A 19,052-nucleotide genomic window follows, 5' to 3' on the forward strand; every position below is an offset into this window, starting at 1 on the left:
CATCATTTATCCGCTTTACAACAACACAGTAATCAGATAGAATGAACATGAAGATGAAAGATGACCTATAGTATCCACATAGTAACCAAGAGGAAATGGAACCATATTATAGATCAATAGATAATAGTGTACCGGTTGAATGTTGAATGTATTTGTACAGACTTTGACTCATTACAGGAATAACATCAGTTCTGATGGTGAAACTATTTCCTGTTTTGAGACTTTTTAAGGCTGCTTGGTTTCTGAAAAGCGCCTTGCCTTTTCAGAGATATCTTGTCTTTGGGTCTGGCTGCCATCTTAGTACTCCTAGATATATTTTTAGTGAAGAGAGTCAAAGAAGTGCACGAGTCTTCTTCCCAAACCCCCAGCTCCAAACCCCCAGCTCCAACCCCCAGCTCCAACCCCCCAGCTCCAGCCCTGTTATGTGACAGCTAGCTATGCCTTTCATCAGCAGTCTATGAGGCCCACGCAGTGTGGAGTACACACACACACACACACACACACACACACACACACACACACACACACACACACACACACACACACACACACTGGTGGTTACCCTTTCTAGGGAACTGCTGTTTTTGGAGCGGGTTTAAAAGGCAGGTAAGCTCAGCAGAAAGCCCTGTAGATCTTTCATCCTAAGCATCAGTGAAAGTTTTTATACAGCCTTTTAAAACCCTCTTCTGACTAAGAGAATTTTCTTTCCTACTTGACCCTCTGACTAAATGTCTTTTTCTTTGACGGACAGGAAACGAAGCCCATCAGCATCCAGGGATCCAAACCAAAGATACGACCAAAGGGAGGAGCGGGGTCAGTATGCCCCGGGGGACGGCACCATGCCCAGATCACCGTCCGACTACGGGGATGGGGACCCTCGACGTGGGGCCCCACGGAGGTACCAAGACGCTGAGGCGGCGCGGGGGGAGTACCGTGGTGGGCGTGGCCGCTGGCGCTCCCATGAGGACTACCCTCTGGACCAGGACGGGCCCTACCCTCTAGAAGGGCCCTACCCTCTAGACGGGCAGCCCAGTGAGTTCGAGCTGCAGCGCCAGCGCCAGGAGGAGTACCAGACACGCTACCGCTCCGACCCCAACCTGGCCCGTTACCCCGTCAAGCCCCAGCCCTACGAGGAGCAGATGAGGATGCATGCTGAGGTGGGTCGGGCCAGGCACGAGAGGCGCCACAGTGATGTGTCTCTGGCCTACACGGAGCAGGACGAGCCCCAGGGACCAATCCGCCTGTCCAGACAGCACCTGACCGAGCGCCGGCCGCCCATGGTGGGCCAACGCTCTTACTCCATGGACAGAAACTCCCCCACCCCTGGAGGCCACCCCCGGACCTCCAACCACAGCCCCCCCACCCCACACCGCAGCCCCGTGCTGGGGGACAGGTCAGGGGACATGAGGCGGGGGCCAGGGGAGCCAATAGGGTTCAGGGGTCATGATTATCTGGACCCCAGCTCTGCAGTCAGGAAGACCAAGAGGGAGAAGATGGACACCATGTTGAGGAACGACTCTCTGAGCTCTGACCAGTCCGAGTCCATCAGGCCGCCGCCACCAAAGCCCCACAAAACCAAAAAGGGGGGTAAGATGCGGCAAGTGTCCCTGAGCAGTTCGGAGGAGGAACTTGCCACCACACCGGAGTACACCAGCTGTGAGGATGTGGAGATAGAGAGTGAGTCTGTCAGTGAGAAAGGTAGGAACACTCTTCCTCCTGCTCTCTCTCATACTGTACACTAGGGGGGCAATCTGAATAGGCAACCTATTCCCTATAGTGCACTACTTTATAGGGCACTCTCTTTTACTAGGGGAAAATCTGAAAAGGCAACCTATTCCCTATATAGTATTGCTCTATATAGGGAATATATTTTTGGGTCTGGCCTAAAGTCGTGCACCATATAGGGAATAGAGTGCCATTTGGGAAGCACAGAGTTATGTCAGGGATAGTCAAATCACCTTTGCATTATTCATTGGGAAGTGTATTCAGTGTCACTGTCAGCTCATGTTGAACATGTTTATTGACTAATTACCACTGTTCCATATTCAGTGAGTTAGTGGTACGACAGTAGTCTGCTAGCTCCATATGTTCAGTACAGAGGACTGAGTACCATTGATGACTAATGAGCACCAGACCATCACAACTCTCTTCTCAGTCGCAACGTTTATCCATGAAAACAATACCATATGTTCTGTATATGTTCTGTATTGTCAGGCTTGCATAACTAATGTGTTTTAATCTCGGCCTCGTGGTCTCATTCATAATAATATGATATGTAGATTATGATAGGAGTTTGATCTTATTAATGAGCCGTCGCTTAAAAACTAACCTTTTATTCCCTCACAGTCTATGGTCTGTCTGTGTCTTTGTTACGTGATCTGACCTGTTTTGTGTGTGTGTGTGTGTGTGTGTGTCAAGTCTATTCTACACTGTACAGCAACTGTGTGGAGGGAGCTTATTATGTCGACAGGGCTTGGCCAGATGTGTGTAAATGTCTATGCAAGAGTGTGTGTGTGTGTTGGGCTGCTGCTCTAGATACCTTATCCTGTCTCTGTCCTCCTGTAGCACACATTGCAGGGCCTGGCTACCACTTCTGTTTCACACATTCAATCTGATGTAATGGACTCTATATTATATAACACAGATAGAGGGAGAGATCGAGAGATAGCGAGAGGAGTGACGAGAGGGGGTGGGAGAGAGAAAAATACAAATATGGAGAGAGGAGAGGAGGGGCCAGGGAGGAGGGAGAGAGAGAGAGCCAGGAGAGAGCGAGGAGAGGAGAGGAGAGGAGAGGAGAGAGGGGAGGGAGGGAGAGAGAGAGAGCGCGGGGAGAGAGTGGAGAAAGAGAGAGAGAGAGAGAAGAAAGGAAGGAAGGTAATGACATATGTAATTGTAGTCTGATGCTGTACTTTTACAGTGTCACAGGTACGCACGCACACACACATACACACAAACACACACTTGTTTCACACACATACACACAAACACACACTCACACAAACTGTCCCAAAGTGTGTGTGTGTGTGCGTGTGTGTGTTTGTGCGTATTGGGCGGCTCACTCCAATAGGATCAGGGCCAGAGGTGATGTGCTGTTCCAGTCATTCAGCCTTTAGGGAGTCAGTCTGTCTGTGTCTGTGGATTAGTCTGTGATGCTGCTTTTGAACAGCCTCTGGCTGAACAATATCATCAGTCGTGCATATTAATTAATGAAGGTATGGCAAATGCAATTAAGTGGTAGAATAATTAGGGTTTCTCCCTGTAGGATTCTAGCCTCGCAAGCCGCGTGATCTTGCACGCTAACATGAATGGTTCCTTGCACTGATAAATCCACAAGATCAGGCTACTTGTGAGGCCAGTAGGATTCCCCCTGCACGACAAATCAACTCCGTTGGATCAGCCAGGGAGGACGGGATGGGATTGGAGTAGACAGTGGAGTCGAGTCGTGAGCTGGGCTGGGCAGAGTGGAAGTTTGAAGATCAAATGGTTTTTGATTGGCTTACTTCTAGATTCTCGCCTCTAGTCCCTAACTCCTAGTCCTTATTGTTATGTATTTACTATGGATTAAGTTATATATGACATGCGATTTTATCAAATCAATTCTCTGTACTTAATATTACCTGATTAAACTAATCATGTAAATAGTTTCATATTTAAACATTTAAATTCCACAACAATTCCATGTGAATGTGATAGACTTCCCAAGATACACTTTATGTCGTCCTATCATCAGTAATAATGTCTCAGATGACAACTGATCGGATATCATAATCTTTAAGTACCAACGGATATTTTCAACTGGTTGGATTACCGAAATATGGTTCCGTTCCCAACCTCTTGATGTTACCAGACTCTCTCTATGTTAACAAAGGGCTCTCCAAGAGTCCAATCTGTAGAGTAGAGAGAGAAAAGGGGGAAGAGTATTTATGCGGGTCATAAACCTCACCAACAGTGCAACATCATGGCACTAACTACTACCTTTCTCTCCTCGAGATGCAGGCAGTAGATAGTTATGTATTATAAGGTTATAAACATTCATCTCATACTACAGTACCACAACGATCGAACCACTCTCGCCCTCTGGGGATGTCGTAATGTTAAGGACACTAACAACGTCCCAGATAGAGGGAAAGAGAGAGAGAGAGATTAGGTCTGGGCTGGCAGAGGCGCGGTTACCGTGCTGAAAGCATTGCTATACGGGCGGCAGTCTGGCTTTGTGGTTACCATATTAGTCCTTTGAAAAGGCAGACAGCTTCCAAAGTGTTTGTAGAGCTGTTTCTGAGTGACCTATATAGATTCCCCTCTAAAGCAGACTGTATGGCACATCTGCACTCAAGGGTTACTTCCCTGTGTGCTGTCTGTGTCTCCTTTGGATGACTGTGAAGGACTGACTGATGTGAGTTAGTCCCTTTCACATAGCTTGAAAGTGAAACAGTCATAGTTCTTATTTGTATGTGTTTTTCTTATGGATCCCCATTAGCTGCTATCAGATATAAAGCTTCACAAATCGAATAATGCAGTGCATTCGGAAAGTATTCAGACCCCTTCCCTTTTCCACATTTTGTTACGTTACAGCCTTGTTCTAAAATGGACTATATACATACAGTACATGTTTTCCCTCATCAATCTACACACAATACCCCATAATAACAATGTGAAAACAGGTTTTTATTTATTTTGGCAAGTGTATTAAAAATAAAAAACAGATATAGTTGAAGTCGGAAGTTTACATACACCTTAGCCAAATACATTTAAGTCAGTTTTTCACAATTCCTGACATTTAATCCTAAAAATTCCCTGTCTCAGGTCAGTTAGGATCACCACTTTATTTTAAGAATGTGAAATGTCAGGATAATACGACCTCTCTGACCACAACAGCCTAGTTGTAGGAGGCAGGGAGAGGGGGATGGGGCTTGCTGTACCCAAAGAGGGCAACGTCATGACACAGGAGTGGCTTCGGGACAAGTCTCTGAATGCCCTTGAGTGGCCCAGCCAGAGCCCAGACTTGAACCCAGATTGAACATCTCTGGAGAGACCTAAAAATAGCCGTGCTGTGACGCTCGCCATCCAACCCGACCAACCTTGCGAGGATTTGCAGAGAAGAATGGGGGAAACTCCCCAAATACAGGTCTGCCAAGTTTTAAGAATCATACCCAAGAAGATTCGAGACTGTAACCGCTGTCAAAAGTGCTTCAACAAAGTACTGAGTAAATGGTCTGAATACTTATGTAAATTTGATATATTAACATGAATCAACCTCATCATGTCAGTTTCCCCTCAACACCATAGGATATGATTTTGGACAGGATAGGTATTATACTGTATGGCATCTGTAAGGGTTTAAGGCCTGTATTTCAGATCTCTACTACTTCTACAGACAACTACATGCTAAATAACAACACGCAGACTCTCCCCTGTCCCCTGTTCCACGTCCTGTAGCCTTCCCACTTGTTTGTTACAACAGGACAATGGTTATAGACAAAGGGTAGTTTTTCATTCCCCTGCTTCTGAACGAAACACTCCCATTGACACATATATACACACACACACACACACACACACACACACACACACACACACACACACACACACACACACACACACACACACACACACACACACACACACACACATTGAATTAAACCCCATTTTCATTCAGTATTAACATCCAAAGCTATCCTTCAAGACACACACACACACACACACACACACACACACACACACACACACACACACACACACACACACACACACACACACACACACACACACACACACATTGAATTAAACCCCATTTTCATTCAGAATTAACATCCAAAGCTATCTTTCAAGAGACACACACACACACACACACACACACACACACACACACACACACACACACACACACACACACACACACACACACACACATTGAATTAAACCCCATTTTCATTCAGAATTAACATCTAAAGCTATCCTTCAAGAGTTGGGCCACTTGACTCACTCCACGCAGGCCCACAGTCGTCATAATTGCAAATTGATTTTGTTGTCAAATCTGTAATTATGGGGGCTTTTACCTTGGCAACGTCAAAAGCAGGAAAAATGGATGAGGAGAGGGAGGAAAAAAAACAAGAGAGAAGAGGAGAGGAGAAAAGAGGACAGGGGATGAGGGGAGGAACGCAGAGCTGCTTCACAGGTGAAGAGGAGAGGAGGACGAGGATGAGGAGAATACAGGCAGTCAACATTCCCCAGTCCCTGTGTTATGTAGCTTTCTCTCCTCACACAGGGAGGGAAGTAGCACATGGCTAGGTTAGCTCAGTCTGGCTCCATTATTGATGCATTGTATGTGAAGGTTATGTGAAGGATCACAGTAGTGGTGGGGTCACAGAGTAGTTTGAATGTGGACTGCTGAGGCGAGGGAGGTGAGCTTCTGAGGTATAGGATGTAAGGTTTTGTATTTTGGAGGTATGGGGGGAGGGGGCTTACAGTATATACTGTCTGTCATTAAAACCCCTGTCCCGAGTCTGTCACACACCTGTATGTAACCTGCATAGTAAGCAAGCGCTCAATGATTAGCAACAGGAATGGTGTTTGGCCTGCAGAATTTTCCCTTCACCCAGTCAGTCCAGTGTGACGTTGAAGGACGAGCCATAACCAGATAAGCAGAACATACATTCAATAGCTTGGGCCGAGGGGGGAGAAAGCTGAGGGAAAGAGTAAAGAGGGCAGAAAGCACCTTCTGTCCATCTGTGGCCAGTCAGCAGCACTATGGTCTGCTCTGCTATGTTATACACTCAGTGAGCTGCTTGACTGGCCAGGACGGGAGGGAGGGAGTTCGAGGTGGGTGAGGTGAATACATGGGTGTATTATGGCAGGCTAAGCTCACCTCGTGCCATGCTCTCTGACCCTGGACACTCTGGGGGTTTGGGGGGAGGTGAGGGAAGGAGTGAGTGAGGGAGAGAGAGGGAGGGAGGGAGGAGGTGCCATCATTAATGGCCTGAGCTCCTGGCTGCTCCTGGCTGCTCCTGGCTGGCTCGTTGGTTGTGAGGCTGAGAGGCTGATTTAGTGTGACGTCCCTCTCACTCTGTTTTCCTCCGTATTGATCTCATGACATGCTACCTCATGATAGCGCAAGCAGGACAGAAACTAGAAAAGACGAGAGACACCGAGAGAGAGAGGCAGGGAGGGATAGGGGGAGAGAGAGAGAAAGAAGGAGAGTAATGAGAGAGAGAGGGAGCGAGAGAGAGGGGGGGGCAGAAGAGAGAGAGAGTGAGGGGTTGGGTGGGGTGGACGCTGTTTAGTGATAAAACCAGACTAGATTCTCATTACATCTCTATCTCTGGTCTGGTTCTGTAAGTTTTTAGGACAATGACTCGTCCAACATCCCCTGCTGAGTAAAGGGCATTCTTATGTTCAATGCCAGACATAAAATGAATAATGTTATAGTGTTTCTACATTGTAATAACAGTATATTGACTATTATTTGTAATATTTTTAAGTATTGAAAAAAATAACAAATGGCCTAAATAATAATTGATTCTGTAGCTCTTTAACCTGCTCCACCTTGGATGTTTTTGGACAATCTGCTTCCACAAACACAAATCACACAGCTAATCTGCTCCCTTTCCCTCACAGCATGGATACTGTTTAAACATACACAATGTTTCACCTCTCTCTCTCTCTCTCTCTCTCTCTCTCTGTCTCTCTCTCTCTCTTTCTGCTCTCGCCCCCCCGAATTGTAGTAAAAACACCATCAATAATTAATGATCCAATTAATAGTGTACACTGGTTTCTATTGAGTTGTCAAAGTGATGGAGAGCCTGCTGGCAATGAACTCTTTCTCCGCTGTCTCCTCCCCACGTTGTGCTGCTGCCGGAACCCTGAATCAGCACTTTGGTGGTGGGTCCCCGCGCCTGCTGCGCCGGGCCCGAGTGAAACCAACTGGGGGGGCCGGGGAGGGAGGGAGGGACGAGGGAGGGAGGAGACTGCTGATGCTCACAATTTACGGCTATGATGAGTTTCCTGTTGGCTGAATCACCCTCAGCTGAGGTTTTACCGGTCCTCACCAGGGATCAGGGCTTAATTGTGATTGGCACTGTTAATAAAACAGGAGGAAGAGGGAGGCAACAGAGGGAGGCCACATTCTCTAGACTGGGACAACAGTAGCTTAGCTCAGCCCCCAACTGAGGGGCGTGGCGGTGGATGGTGTGTGTGTGTGTGTGTGTGTGTGTGTGTGTGTGTGTGTGGTTGGCTTCAGATGAGCTGGAGAGATGTGTGATTTCAACACGTCTATGGGATTTCAACATGTCTATGAGATTTCAACATGTCTATGGGATTTAAACATCTGTGACTGTTAGAATTGCAAGCCATAAGCTGTTTGGGGCTATCATGGACACAATTGCAAAGTCATTGGGTTGCAGCAGCTGAGACAAAGAGAGGCAGGGAGAGGAGAGGCAGCAATGCTAAAATGTGTTTATGGAGACTGGCAGCAACAACAGCTCAGTGTGTGTGTGTGTGTGTATGTGTGTGTGTGTGTGTGTGTGTATGTATGTGTGTGGCAGGGAGGGTAATCAGTGTTGAGTGTTGTCAGCTGTTGGTTCCAGTGGGTCACGGAGGGCATAGCCCATCTGGGGACTTCCATAATGTTTTATCACTGGACATAACTGTATACAGTAAGTGGTTTTAGCACCCACAGGGACGGGTGAAAGGGTGATGGGATGGAGGGCTTGTGATTGGACCAGTGGAGAGGTGAAGGGATGGAGGGCTTGTGATAGGACCAGTGGAGAGGTGAAGCAATGGAGGGCTTGTGATAGGACCAGTGGAGAGGTGAAGGGATGGAGGGCTTGTGATAGGACCAGTGGAGAGGTGAAGGAATGGAGGGCTTGTGATAGGACCAGTGGAGAGGTGAAGGAATGGAGGGCTTGTGATAGGACCAGTGGAGAGGTGAAGGGATGGAGGGCTTGTGATAGGACCAGTGGAGAGGTGAAGCAATGGAGGGCTTGTGATAGGACCAGTGGAGAGGTGAAGGGATGGAGGGCTTGTGATAGGACCAGTGGAGAGGTGAAGCGATGGAGAGCTTGTGATAGGACCAGTGGAGAGGTGAAGGGATGGAGGGCTTGTGATAGGACCAGTGGAGAGGTGAAGGAATGGAGGGCTTGTGATAGGACCAGTGGAGAGGTGAAGGAATGGAGGGCTTGTGATAGGACCAGTGGAGAGGTGAAGGGATGGAGGGCTTGTGATAGGACCAGTGGAGAGGTGAAGGGATGGAGGGCTTGTGATAGGACCAGTGGAGAGGTGAAGGAATGGAGGGCTTGTGATAGGACCAGTGGAGAGGTGAAGGAATGGAGGGCTTGTGATAGGACCAGTGGAGAGGTGAAGGGATGGAGGGCTTGTGATAGGACCAGTGGAGAGGTGAAGGGATGGAGGGCTTGTGATAGGACCAGTGGAGAGGTGAAGGGATGGAGGGCTTGTGATAGGACCAGTGGAGAGGTGAAGGGATGGAGGGCTTGTGATAGGACCAGTGGAGAGGTGAAGGGATGGAGGGCTTGTGATAGGACCAGTGGAGAGGTGAAGCAATGGAGGGCTTGTGATTGGACCAGTGGAGAGGTGAAGGAATGGAGGGCTTGTGATAGGACCAGTGGAGAGGTGAAGGGATGGAGGGCTTTTAATAGGACCAGTGGAGAGGTGATGGGATGGAGGGCTTGTGATAGGACCAGTGGAGAGGTGAAGGAATGGAGGGCTTGTGATAGGACCAGTGGAGAGGTGATGGGATGGAGGGCTTGTGATAGGACCAGTGGAGAGGTGAAGGAATGGAGGGCTTGTGATAGGACCAGTGGAGAGGTGAAGGAATGGAGGGCTTGTGATAGGACCAGTGGAGAGGTGAAGGAATGGAGGGCTTGTGATAGGACCAGTGGAGAGGTGATGGGATGGAGGGCTTGTGATAGGACCAGTGGAGAGGTGAAGGAATGGAGGGCTTGTGATAGGACCAGTGGAGAGGTGAAGGAATGGAGGGCTTGTGATAGGACCAGTGGAGAGGTGAATGAATGGAGGGCTTGTGATAGGACCAGTGGAGAGGTGATGGGATGGAGGGCTTGTGATAGGACCAGTGGAGAGGTGAAGCAATGGAGGGCTTTTAATAGGACCAGTGGAGAGGTGATGGGATGGAGGGCTTGTGATAGGACCAGTGGAGAGGTGAAGGGATGGAGGGCTTGTGATAGGACCAGTGGAGAGGTGAAGCAATGGAGGGCTTGTGATAGGACCAGTGGAGAGGTGAAGGGATGGAGGGCTTGTGATAGGACCAGTGGAGAGGTGAAGGAATGGAGGGCTTGTGATAGGACCAGTGGAGAGGTGAAGGAATGGAGAGCTTGTGATAGGACCAGTGGAGAGGTGAAGCAATGGAGGGCTTTTAATAGGACCAGTGGAGAGGTGATGGGATGGAGGGCTTGTGATAGGACCAGTGGAGAGGTGAAGGGATGGAGGGCTTGTGATAGGACCAGTGGAGAGGTGAAGCGATGGAGGGCTTTTAATAGGACCAGTGGAGAGGTGAAGGGATGGAGGGCTTGTGATAGGACCAGTGGAGAGGTGAAGCGATGGAGGGCTTGTGATAGGACCAGTGGAGAGGTGAAGGAATGGAGGGCTTGTGATAGGACCAGTGGAGAGGTGAAGGAATGGAGGGCTTGTGATAGGACCAGTGGAGAGGTGAAGGGATGGAGGGCTTGTGATAGGACCAGTGGAGAGGTGAAGGAATGGAGGGCTTGTGATTGGACCAGTGGAGAGGTGAAGGAATGGAGGGCTTGTGATAGGACCAGTGGAGAGGTGAAGGGATGGAGGGCTTGTGATAGGACCAGTGGAGAGGTGAAGGAATGGAGGGCTTGTGATTGGACCAGTGGAGAGGTGAAGGAATGGAGGGCTTATGATAGGACCAGTGGAGAGGTGAAGGGATGGAGGGCTTGTGATAGGACCAGTGGAGAGGTGAAGGGATGGAGGGCTTGTGATAGGACCAGGGGAGGAGTGAAGGGATGGAGGGCTTGTGATGGGACCAGGGGAGGGGTGGAGGGATGGATGGCTTGTGATAGGACCAGTGGAGAGATAAAGGGATAGAGGGCTTGTGATAGGACTAGTGGAGAGGTGAAGGGATGGAGGGCTTGTGATAGGACCAGGGGAGGAGTGAAGGGATGGAGGGCTTGTGATGGGACCAGGGGAGGGGTGGAGGGATGGAGGGCTTGTGGGAGGGGTGAAGGGATGGAGGGCTTGTGATGGGACCAGGGGAGGGGTGGAGGGATGGAGGGCTTGTGATAGGACCAGTGGAGGAGTGGAGGGGTGAACGGATGGAGGGCTTGTGATAGGACCAGGGGAGGGGTGGAGGGATGGTGGTGATAAGGGAGGATGGTGATAAGGGAGGATAGTGATAAGGGAGCATGGTGATAAGGGAGGATGGTGATAAGGGAGGATGGTGATAAGGGAGGATAGTGATAAGGGAGGATAGTGATAAGGGAGGATTGTGAGAAGGGAGGATGGCTGGTTGTTTTGGAGAGGACTTGACCTTAATCTGACATTCAGTGTCTCTGCCAGCCTTGAAAAATATTCATTAATATTAATGTAGAAATTATTTACTGTTTTCTCAGCTTCCAACGACGTGATCCTCAACACTCTTGATAGCAACCCTAGAGTAAAGCTACAGACCAAGCTCTACATTTAGAGAGATATTGAGAGAACATCTGATCTCCCCCTTCCCTTCCCATCCTACCCAAACCCCCAACCCTCACAACATATGCAGCATAAAGCTATTTGTATATTCTTCCAACTGAATTCCCTGACTTCTCCCAGATTGAGTTATGTATTCACCAGGCTAACTGCTTTATGGAGACCTGTCCTTTATAGCTCCATTAGAGTATTCTCTTTTCACAGGAAGTGATGCAAAGGAAATGATGCGTGCAGCTTTGGGTTGCAAAAATGCACTGCTTCTATTAAACCTTACCTGTGCCTGCAGACGTATGGGAATGCACACTTTGATTGAAAGGTTGAGTAAACAAAAAAGCCTGTTTTTGATTTATTTTTACAGTGAATACTGAACATACGGCAAGCTATATATCGACAAATCGGCAATTGGTCCATTGTAACAAAATGGGCGATCAACTGGCTGTCCGTACCTCATACTTCATCGCTGTATGCTTTTAATATGAATCATTTCATATCATTTCATATTCACATCATGTTTCCGAATTTCTGTCTTCTGGGGTTGTAAAATGAGTGGCCAATGAGTGACTCATCCTCTCGATGGGCCACCTCAGCCTGTAGGTGAAGACTCCCATCTCGCATTCAACATTTACTACTTCTCACTCTTTTAGTTAGCTGGCTTTACAAGCTTCTTCATCAAATTGTAGTGTTTGTTGCATTCTCACTCTGCACATCCACCACCCACCATCATCAACCAGAGGAAAAGCTGCTGAAGTCTATAACAACATGACGTTGTTCTAGAAAGCAGGTCCAGAAGTCGTGTTGGATCTAAAGATGATGTTCTCTCCATCAGGAGACTGATGGGTTGATGGTAGACAGGGGAGAGAGAGAAGTGGAGGACCGAGGGGAGAGAGAGAGAGAGAGAGAGAGAGAGAGAGAGAGAGAGAGAGAGACAGAGAGAGAGAGAGAGAGAGAGACAGAGAGAGAGAGAGAGAGGGAGAGGGAGAGAGAGAGAGAGGTTTACAGGGACTAGTTCTTGGTTTGTCTGGGGGAGCCAGTATCCATCGATCCCCCTGACCCACATCAGACAGGTTACAGACAGAAAGACTGACTGAGCCTTATTGGGAAAAGTGCACAAACAGAGCACAGACCCAGAGAAAAAGATGAACTCTCTCCCTGACTGCTGAAGTCCCTGTCTGGCCTGCTAGGCTGAGGGAATATGACTGCTACTCACTCACTTTACTGTCTGAGCAACACAAACATATGGGAAAAACTGAACATGTAATGGCATAATAGCCATTTGCCCAGCCTCCATCTCTCAAGGCTGTATCCATCCATCCCATCCACTGATGCTGCCTCCAGTACAGATCTGGGCAAGGCAGTCATCGGGATAGCATCTTAAAAAGCTCTCCCTGGTGCACTTTAGATTGAGGTTAGTTAAGGTTGCTGGGGCATTGCCATCTTTGTCCCAGTTAAACATATTACATCCCAAGAAGCACCTCTCTCTCTCTTTCTCTCTCTCTCTGATCCAGACCCAGGCTGTTAAGATAGCAGGATGCAAGGACGCTATCTTCATTTGAAAAATGTGAATTCCTGCAGAGACTGCAGAGAGTTACAACAATATCTTTCGCTAGTTTGCTACAACAGAATCTCTTGGAAAAGAGGTTTAACTGGCAGCATGTTTGAATGATTTATGAACAAGAGTGTGGGGCCTGGTTTGGTCTTGCAACCAATGAGAATTGTTCCAAGACTAAACACAACCTAAATGGTCTGTGCTTGTGTTGTCTGAATGTGTGTGTTAGTAGTCATGGTCATGTACTCTGTGCTGTATACCACCGCAGTATTGACTTCAGAGAGGCCAATTTACTGTATGTGGACTGTATGTTTCTACTCTCTTCACAGGAGCTATTGTTGTTCACCTGTGAGTGTGTGTCTGCGTGTGTGTGTCAGCACTGTACGTTGGAGTTCTGTGGGCCTCACCTTTTCCTCTCGCTGTCTTCTCTTGTGTGTATGTGTGTGTGTTTGTGTGTGTTTGTGTGTGTGTGTGTGTGTGTGTGGCTCCCACAGGAGATTTAGATGGCCACTGGTTGGACCATGCGTCATGGCATAGCAGCGAGGCCTCCCCAATGTCTTTGGTGAGACATGCGGAGCCCTGCCCCTAACCCCCCTCCTCCTCCCCTTTCCTCCCCTTCTCTGAGTCCTTTGTCATTTCATGTTTGCTTTGTTTTATTTACACCTCCGCATGGGTTTTCTTCTTTCTTTCTGTTTTTTATCCCACACCTGTAGGGGACAGTCAAAGGGGGAAAAGAAAAACTATTGAGCAGGCATTTTTGTCCGACTCAACACACAACACCTTATCTGAGAGGCAAAAGAAAATGGTTCGCTTTGGGGGCCACTCATTGGAAGAGGACGCAGAATGGTGCGAACCCCAGGTTAAAGACTCTGGCGTTGACACATGCAGTAGCACTACCCTAAACGAGGACAATCAGCATAGCCATAGTGAGAAGGTACTGGAGACTATGTAGCCAAAATATCTGCTTTTTGTTCTTTTTTCTTTATTTTTCTTTACCTACCTCCTCCGGTCTTTGTTATCTGTCACTAATTGTTAAATAGTAGACATGTTTATTAGTTTTTAAATTTGAATTGATTGATTTTTCTTTGAACTTCGTCTTTATTAGTATTCTGGGGAACTGATCAGATTGATTTCATTTCGACAGCAGCTTGCTGGGTGTTGCTGAAATAGGAGATGGGGAACCCCTCTTTATTGTTCTGCTGTTTGCTCTCTGGCAGCATAAAGATCCATCCAGGAGCATTAAAACACAACTCTCTTTTTGTCATGGCACACAGCGATGTCCACTCCTCTAGTTGCATGTTGCTAGTTGCTCTCAGTCTGTTTTGTTATTGTTACTGTAGCGGCCATCTTAGTAACGCTACAGTAGGGTAACGACACCTACCTCTCACTGGAATGACCCCTCCTTTCCCAACACACACTACCTAGTCAAGTCATTATCCCCCCTCGATCTCCACTCAGTCCAATACCAAAACTAAGCCAACCACTTTGAACTGAGAACAGGGACGATTGGATTTCTTTTGCACAGACAAAGTTAAGTTTTTCTTTTTTTCCCTTCCGCTGTCATGTTTGTTGTGACTTCATCTTTTTTTGTCTCTCTTCATCTTGACCTTTATCATTGCGCTGTGCTGTGCTTTTGGGAGTTTTTGTCCATAAATCCTACTTTGGTTCACCTCTTTTTGTTGTTGTTGCGTAAAACATGTTTTCTTCATCTGCTTCTACCTGCTCCATTGTGGAGGTGTAGTGCTGTGTGTAGCAGGGCAGAGAGTGGTGTAGTGCTGTGTGTAGCAGGGCAGAGAGTGGTGTAGTGCTGTGTGTAGCAGGGCAGAGAGTGGTGGACTGCAGTCTTAACCTCCCTCTGCCTTCAGCTAAGGCCTGCCTCACAGACAGACCATCGGACAAAATCTACGCTCATCCAAACTCAACTGGATTTGATGCCAATGAGGCAGACTTTCAGTGAGATGTTCTAGATACAGTGCAGGTTTTCTCAGATGGTTTGTGTGGATCCTCTGTTCTGCTCTACGGTGACTAGGAGGGCGTGATGGTTTGTGTGGAGCCTCTGCTCTGCTCTACGGTGACTAGGAGGGCCTGATGGTTTGCCTATTTATACCCTGCATGGGGTGCTGAATGCACTCTACCCTGTTAGCAGGATCACACAAGGCCTAGCATTGGATGTGCAGCATTTTCCATTTTCATTGAATCAGATTGAAGTACTTCCATGAAGTATGTTTATGGACATAGCTCATCACTGCTTAAAAGGTGGGCTGTGTTATTGTAAATATTGTTTTAACATTTTGCCTTCAACTGCAGTACGTATAACTGTGATGCAATAGATACAAATCTTTTTTAGATTTTGATGAATTATGCCTTTTATTATCTAATTGTGATAGTCCGGCTAATCCCAAAAGAAAAGACATGTTATATAATCTGAAATAGAAAGGACAGAGACAGAGCTATAATCACCAGATTAGATAACTAGCCAGAGCTTGTGTGATCGTTCATTAAGTCAAATTAATTGATACCCCACCCCCACCCCCCACCCCTCACATGATACACACTTTTCTGAACAAGTCTTTTTAAAGGGATTGAAGTGAATCTGGTGTGGATGAGTTGTAAAACACGAGGTGTGTTGTTGCTGTGTGTGTTCCTATAGCATCCAGTGACATGGCAGCCCTCCAAAGATGGGGAGCGCCTAATAGGGCGGATTCTGCTCAACAAGCGGATGAAGGATGGAAGTGTACCTCGAGACTCAGGAGCACTGCTGGGACTGAAGGTGAGTCTGCCCCGTCTGTCTGACCTCTCTGTCTGGACTTCTGTCTATCTACTGGGACCAGTCTGACCTGATGGTCAGAGGCTGTTTGTTATTACAGCTGTCCATCACTATTCAAAGGTTGCTTCCCAAATGGTATCCTATTCCATATGTAGAGGGAATATGTTGCCATCTGGGCCTCGCTAAAGAGTATACGCAGCGGATATAATTTGGTATATGGTTTAAAAATATATATATTTCACCTTTAATTAACCAGGTAGGCTAGTTGAGAACAAGTTCTCATTTACAACTGCGACCTGGCCAAGAATAAAGCAAAGCAGTTCGACAACACAGAGTTACACATGGAAGAAACAAAACATACAGTCAATAATACAACTGAAGAAAATCTATGTACAGTGTGTGCAAATGAGGTAAATAAGGGAGGTAAGGCAATAAATAGGCCATGGTGGCGAATGAATTACAATATACCAATTAGACACTGGACTGATTGATGTGCAGAAGATGAATGTGCAAGTAGAGATACTGCAAAGGAGCAAGATAAATAAATAAATACAGTATGGGGATGAGGTAGTTGGATGGGCCATTTGCAGATGGGCTATGTACAGGTGCAGTGATCTGTGAGCTGCTCTGACAGCTGGTGCTTAAAACTAGTGAGGGAGATATGAGTATCCAGCTTCAGTGATTAGTTGTCCACGTATTCTAGGTCTGAACCGTCCAGAGTAATGATGCTGGAGGGGCGGGTAGGTGCGGGCAGCGATCGGTTGAAGAGCATGCGTTTAGTTTTACTTGCATTTAAGAGCAGTTGGAGGCCACGGAAGGAGAGTTGTATGGCATTGAAGCTCGTCTGGAGGTTTGTCAACACAGTGTCCAAAGTAGGGCCAGAGGTATACAGAACGGTGTCGTCTGCATAGAGGTGGATCAGAGAATCACCAGCACTAAGAGCGACATCATTGATGTATACAGAGAAGAGAGTCGGCCCAAGAATTGAATCCTGTGGCACCCCCATAGAGACTGCCAGAGGTCCGGACAACAGGCCCTCCGATTTGACACACTGAACTCTATCAGAGAAGTATTTGGTGAACCAGGCGAGGCAGTCATTTGAGAAACCAAGGCTGTTTAGTCTGCCGATAAGAATGTGGTTGATTGAAAGAGTCGAAAGCCTTGGCCAGGTAATGTCAGTAATGTCTCTTATCGATGGCGGTTATGATATCGTTTAGGACCTTGAGCGTGGCTGAGGTGCCCCGATGACCAGCTCTGAAACCAGATTGCATAGCGGAGAAGGTACATGGGATTCAAAATGGTTGGTAATCTGTTTGTTAACTTGGCTTTCGAAGACCTCAGAAAGGCAAGTTAGGATAGATATAGGTCTGTAGCAGTTTGGGTCTGGAGTGTCCCCCCCTTTGAAGAGGGGGATAATCGCGGCAGCTTTCAAATCTTTGGGAATCTCAGACGATACGAAAGAGAGGTTGAACAGGCTAGTAATAGGGGTTGCAACAATTTCGGCAGATAATTTTAGAAAGAGAGGGTCCAGATTGTCTAGCCCAGCTGATTTGTAGGGGTCCATATTTTGCAGCTCTTTCAGAACATCAGCTATCTTGATTTGGGTGAGGGAGAAATGGGGGATGCTTGGGCGAGTTGCTGTGGGGGGTGCCGGGCTGTTGACTGGGGTTGGGGTAGCCAGGTGGAAAGCATGGCCAGCCGTAGAAAAATGCTTATTGAAATTCTCAATTATAGTGGATTTATCAGTGGTGACAGTGTTTCCTATCCTCAGAGCAGTGGGCAGCTGGGAGGAGATGCTCTTATTCTCCATGGACTTTACAGTGTCCCAGAACTTTTTGAGTTTGTACTACAGAATGCCAATTTCTGTTTGAAAAAGCTATCCTTAGCTTTCCTAACTGCCTGTGTATATTGGTTCCTAACTTGTTTTTGTGCTGGTCAAGGGCAGTCAGGTCTGGAGTGAACCAAGGATTATATCTGTTCCTGGTTCTAACTTTTTGAATGGAGCATGCTTATTTAAGATGGTGAGGAAGGCACTTTTAAAGAATAACCAGGCATCCTCTACTGACGGGAGGAAGTCAATATCCTTCCAGGATACCCTGGCCAGGTCGATTAGAAAGGCTTGCTTGCTGAAGTGTTTTAGGGAACGTTTGACAGTGATGAGGGGTGATCGTTTGACTGCAGAACCATTAAAGATGCAGGCAATGAGGAAGTGATCGCTGAGATCTTGGTTGAAAACAGCAGTGGTGTATTTGGAGGGCGAGTTGGTTAGGATGATATGTATGAGGGTGCCCATGTTTACAGATTTGGGGTTGTACCTGGTGGGTTCATTGATAATTTGTGTGAGATTGAGGGCATCAAGCTTAGATTGTAGGATGGCCGGGGTGTTAAGCATATCCCAGTTTAGGTCACCTAGCAGCACGAGCTCTGAAGATAGATGGGGGGCAATCAATTCACATATGGTGTCCAGGGCACAGCTGGGGGCAGAAGGTGGTCTATAGCAAGCGGCAATGGTGAGATGATGTGTTATTGACATCATTTTCTGGTTGTAAACTGGTTTTGTGGTTGAGGAAAATACGTTGCTAAAAAGACATTAACAAACTGTCCTTCAGCTGTGGCTATTTTTATCTGCACATATATTTTGAAGTTATATGTTTTTTGAAGTGATATTGTATTATTCATGATTTAATATTAATTAGGCGGCTAATTATTTTCCTGATTAATATTAATGAGCTGTATATTGATATCAAATACTTTATGTTCATGACTGTATTCCAAATGGCACCCTATTCCCTATATAGTGTACATCAAAAGTAGTGCACTATATGGGGAATAGGGGGGCATTTGTGATGCACACTGTGTATCCAAACATGTTCACATTGAACCTTTTTAATGAACGACATTCATTGGCTCAGTGCAAAAAAACTCTAAAAAACGCTGCGTCCCAAACTGCAACCTATTCCATATACAGTGCGCTACTACCAGGGAACTGGTAGTAGTGCATTATATAAGGAGTAGTGTACCATTTGGAAAAAAAATTATGTAGAAAAGCCTATTTGA

General features: G+C 47.0%; 1 protein-coding gene across 8 annotated transcripts in view; it reads left to right on the forward strand.

The window, feature by feature from the left end:
• The window catches only part of LOC135520382 (regulating synaptic membrane exocytosis protein 2-like), a 249,172-nt gene that overhangs the window by 120,593 nt on the left and 109,527 nt on the right, over window positions 1-19,052 (forward strand). For 7 of the 8 annotated variants that reach the window (XM_064945884.1, XM_064945886.1, XM_064945887.1 and 4 more), the window contains 3 exons: window positions 752-1,698; window positions 13,723-13,790; window positions 15,879-15,998. In XM_064945884.1, coding sequence (XP_064801956.1) covers window positions 752-1,698; window positions 13,723-13,790; window positions 15,879-15,998 — 1,135 coding nt within the window. Of the gene's footprint in view, window positions 1-751; window positions 1,699-13,722; window positions 13,791-13,941; window positions 14,163-15,878; window positions 15,999-19,052 lie in introns of all 8 variants that reach the window. The other variant, XM_064945892.1, reaches the window with a different exon arrangement.

The sequence above is a fragment of the Oncorhynchus masou genome, chromosome 29 (genome assembly GCF_036934945.1).
Source record: "Oncorhynchus masou masou isolate Uvic2021 chromosome 29, UVic_Omas_1.1, whole genome shotgun sequence".
Lineage (NCBI taxonomy): Eukaryota > Metazoa > Chordata > Actinopteri > Salmoniformes > Salmonidae > Oncorhynchus > Oncorhynchus masou.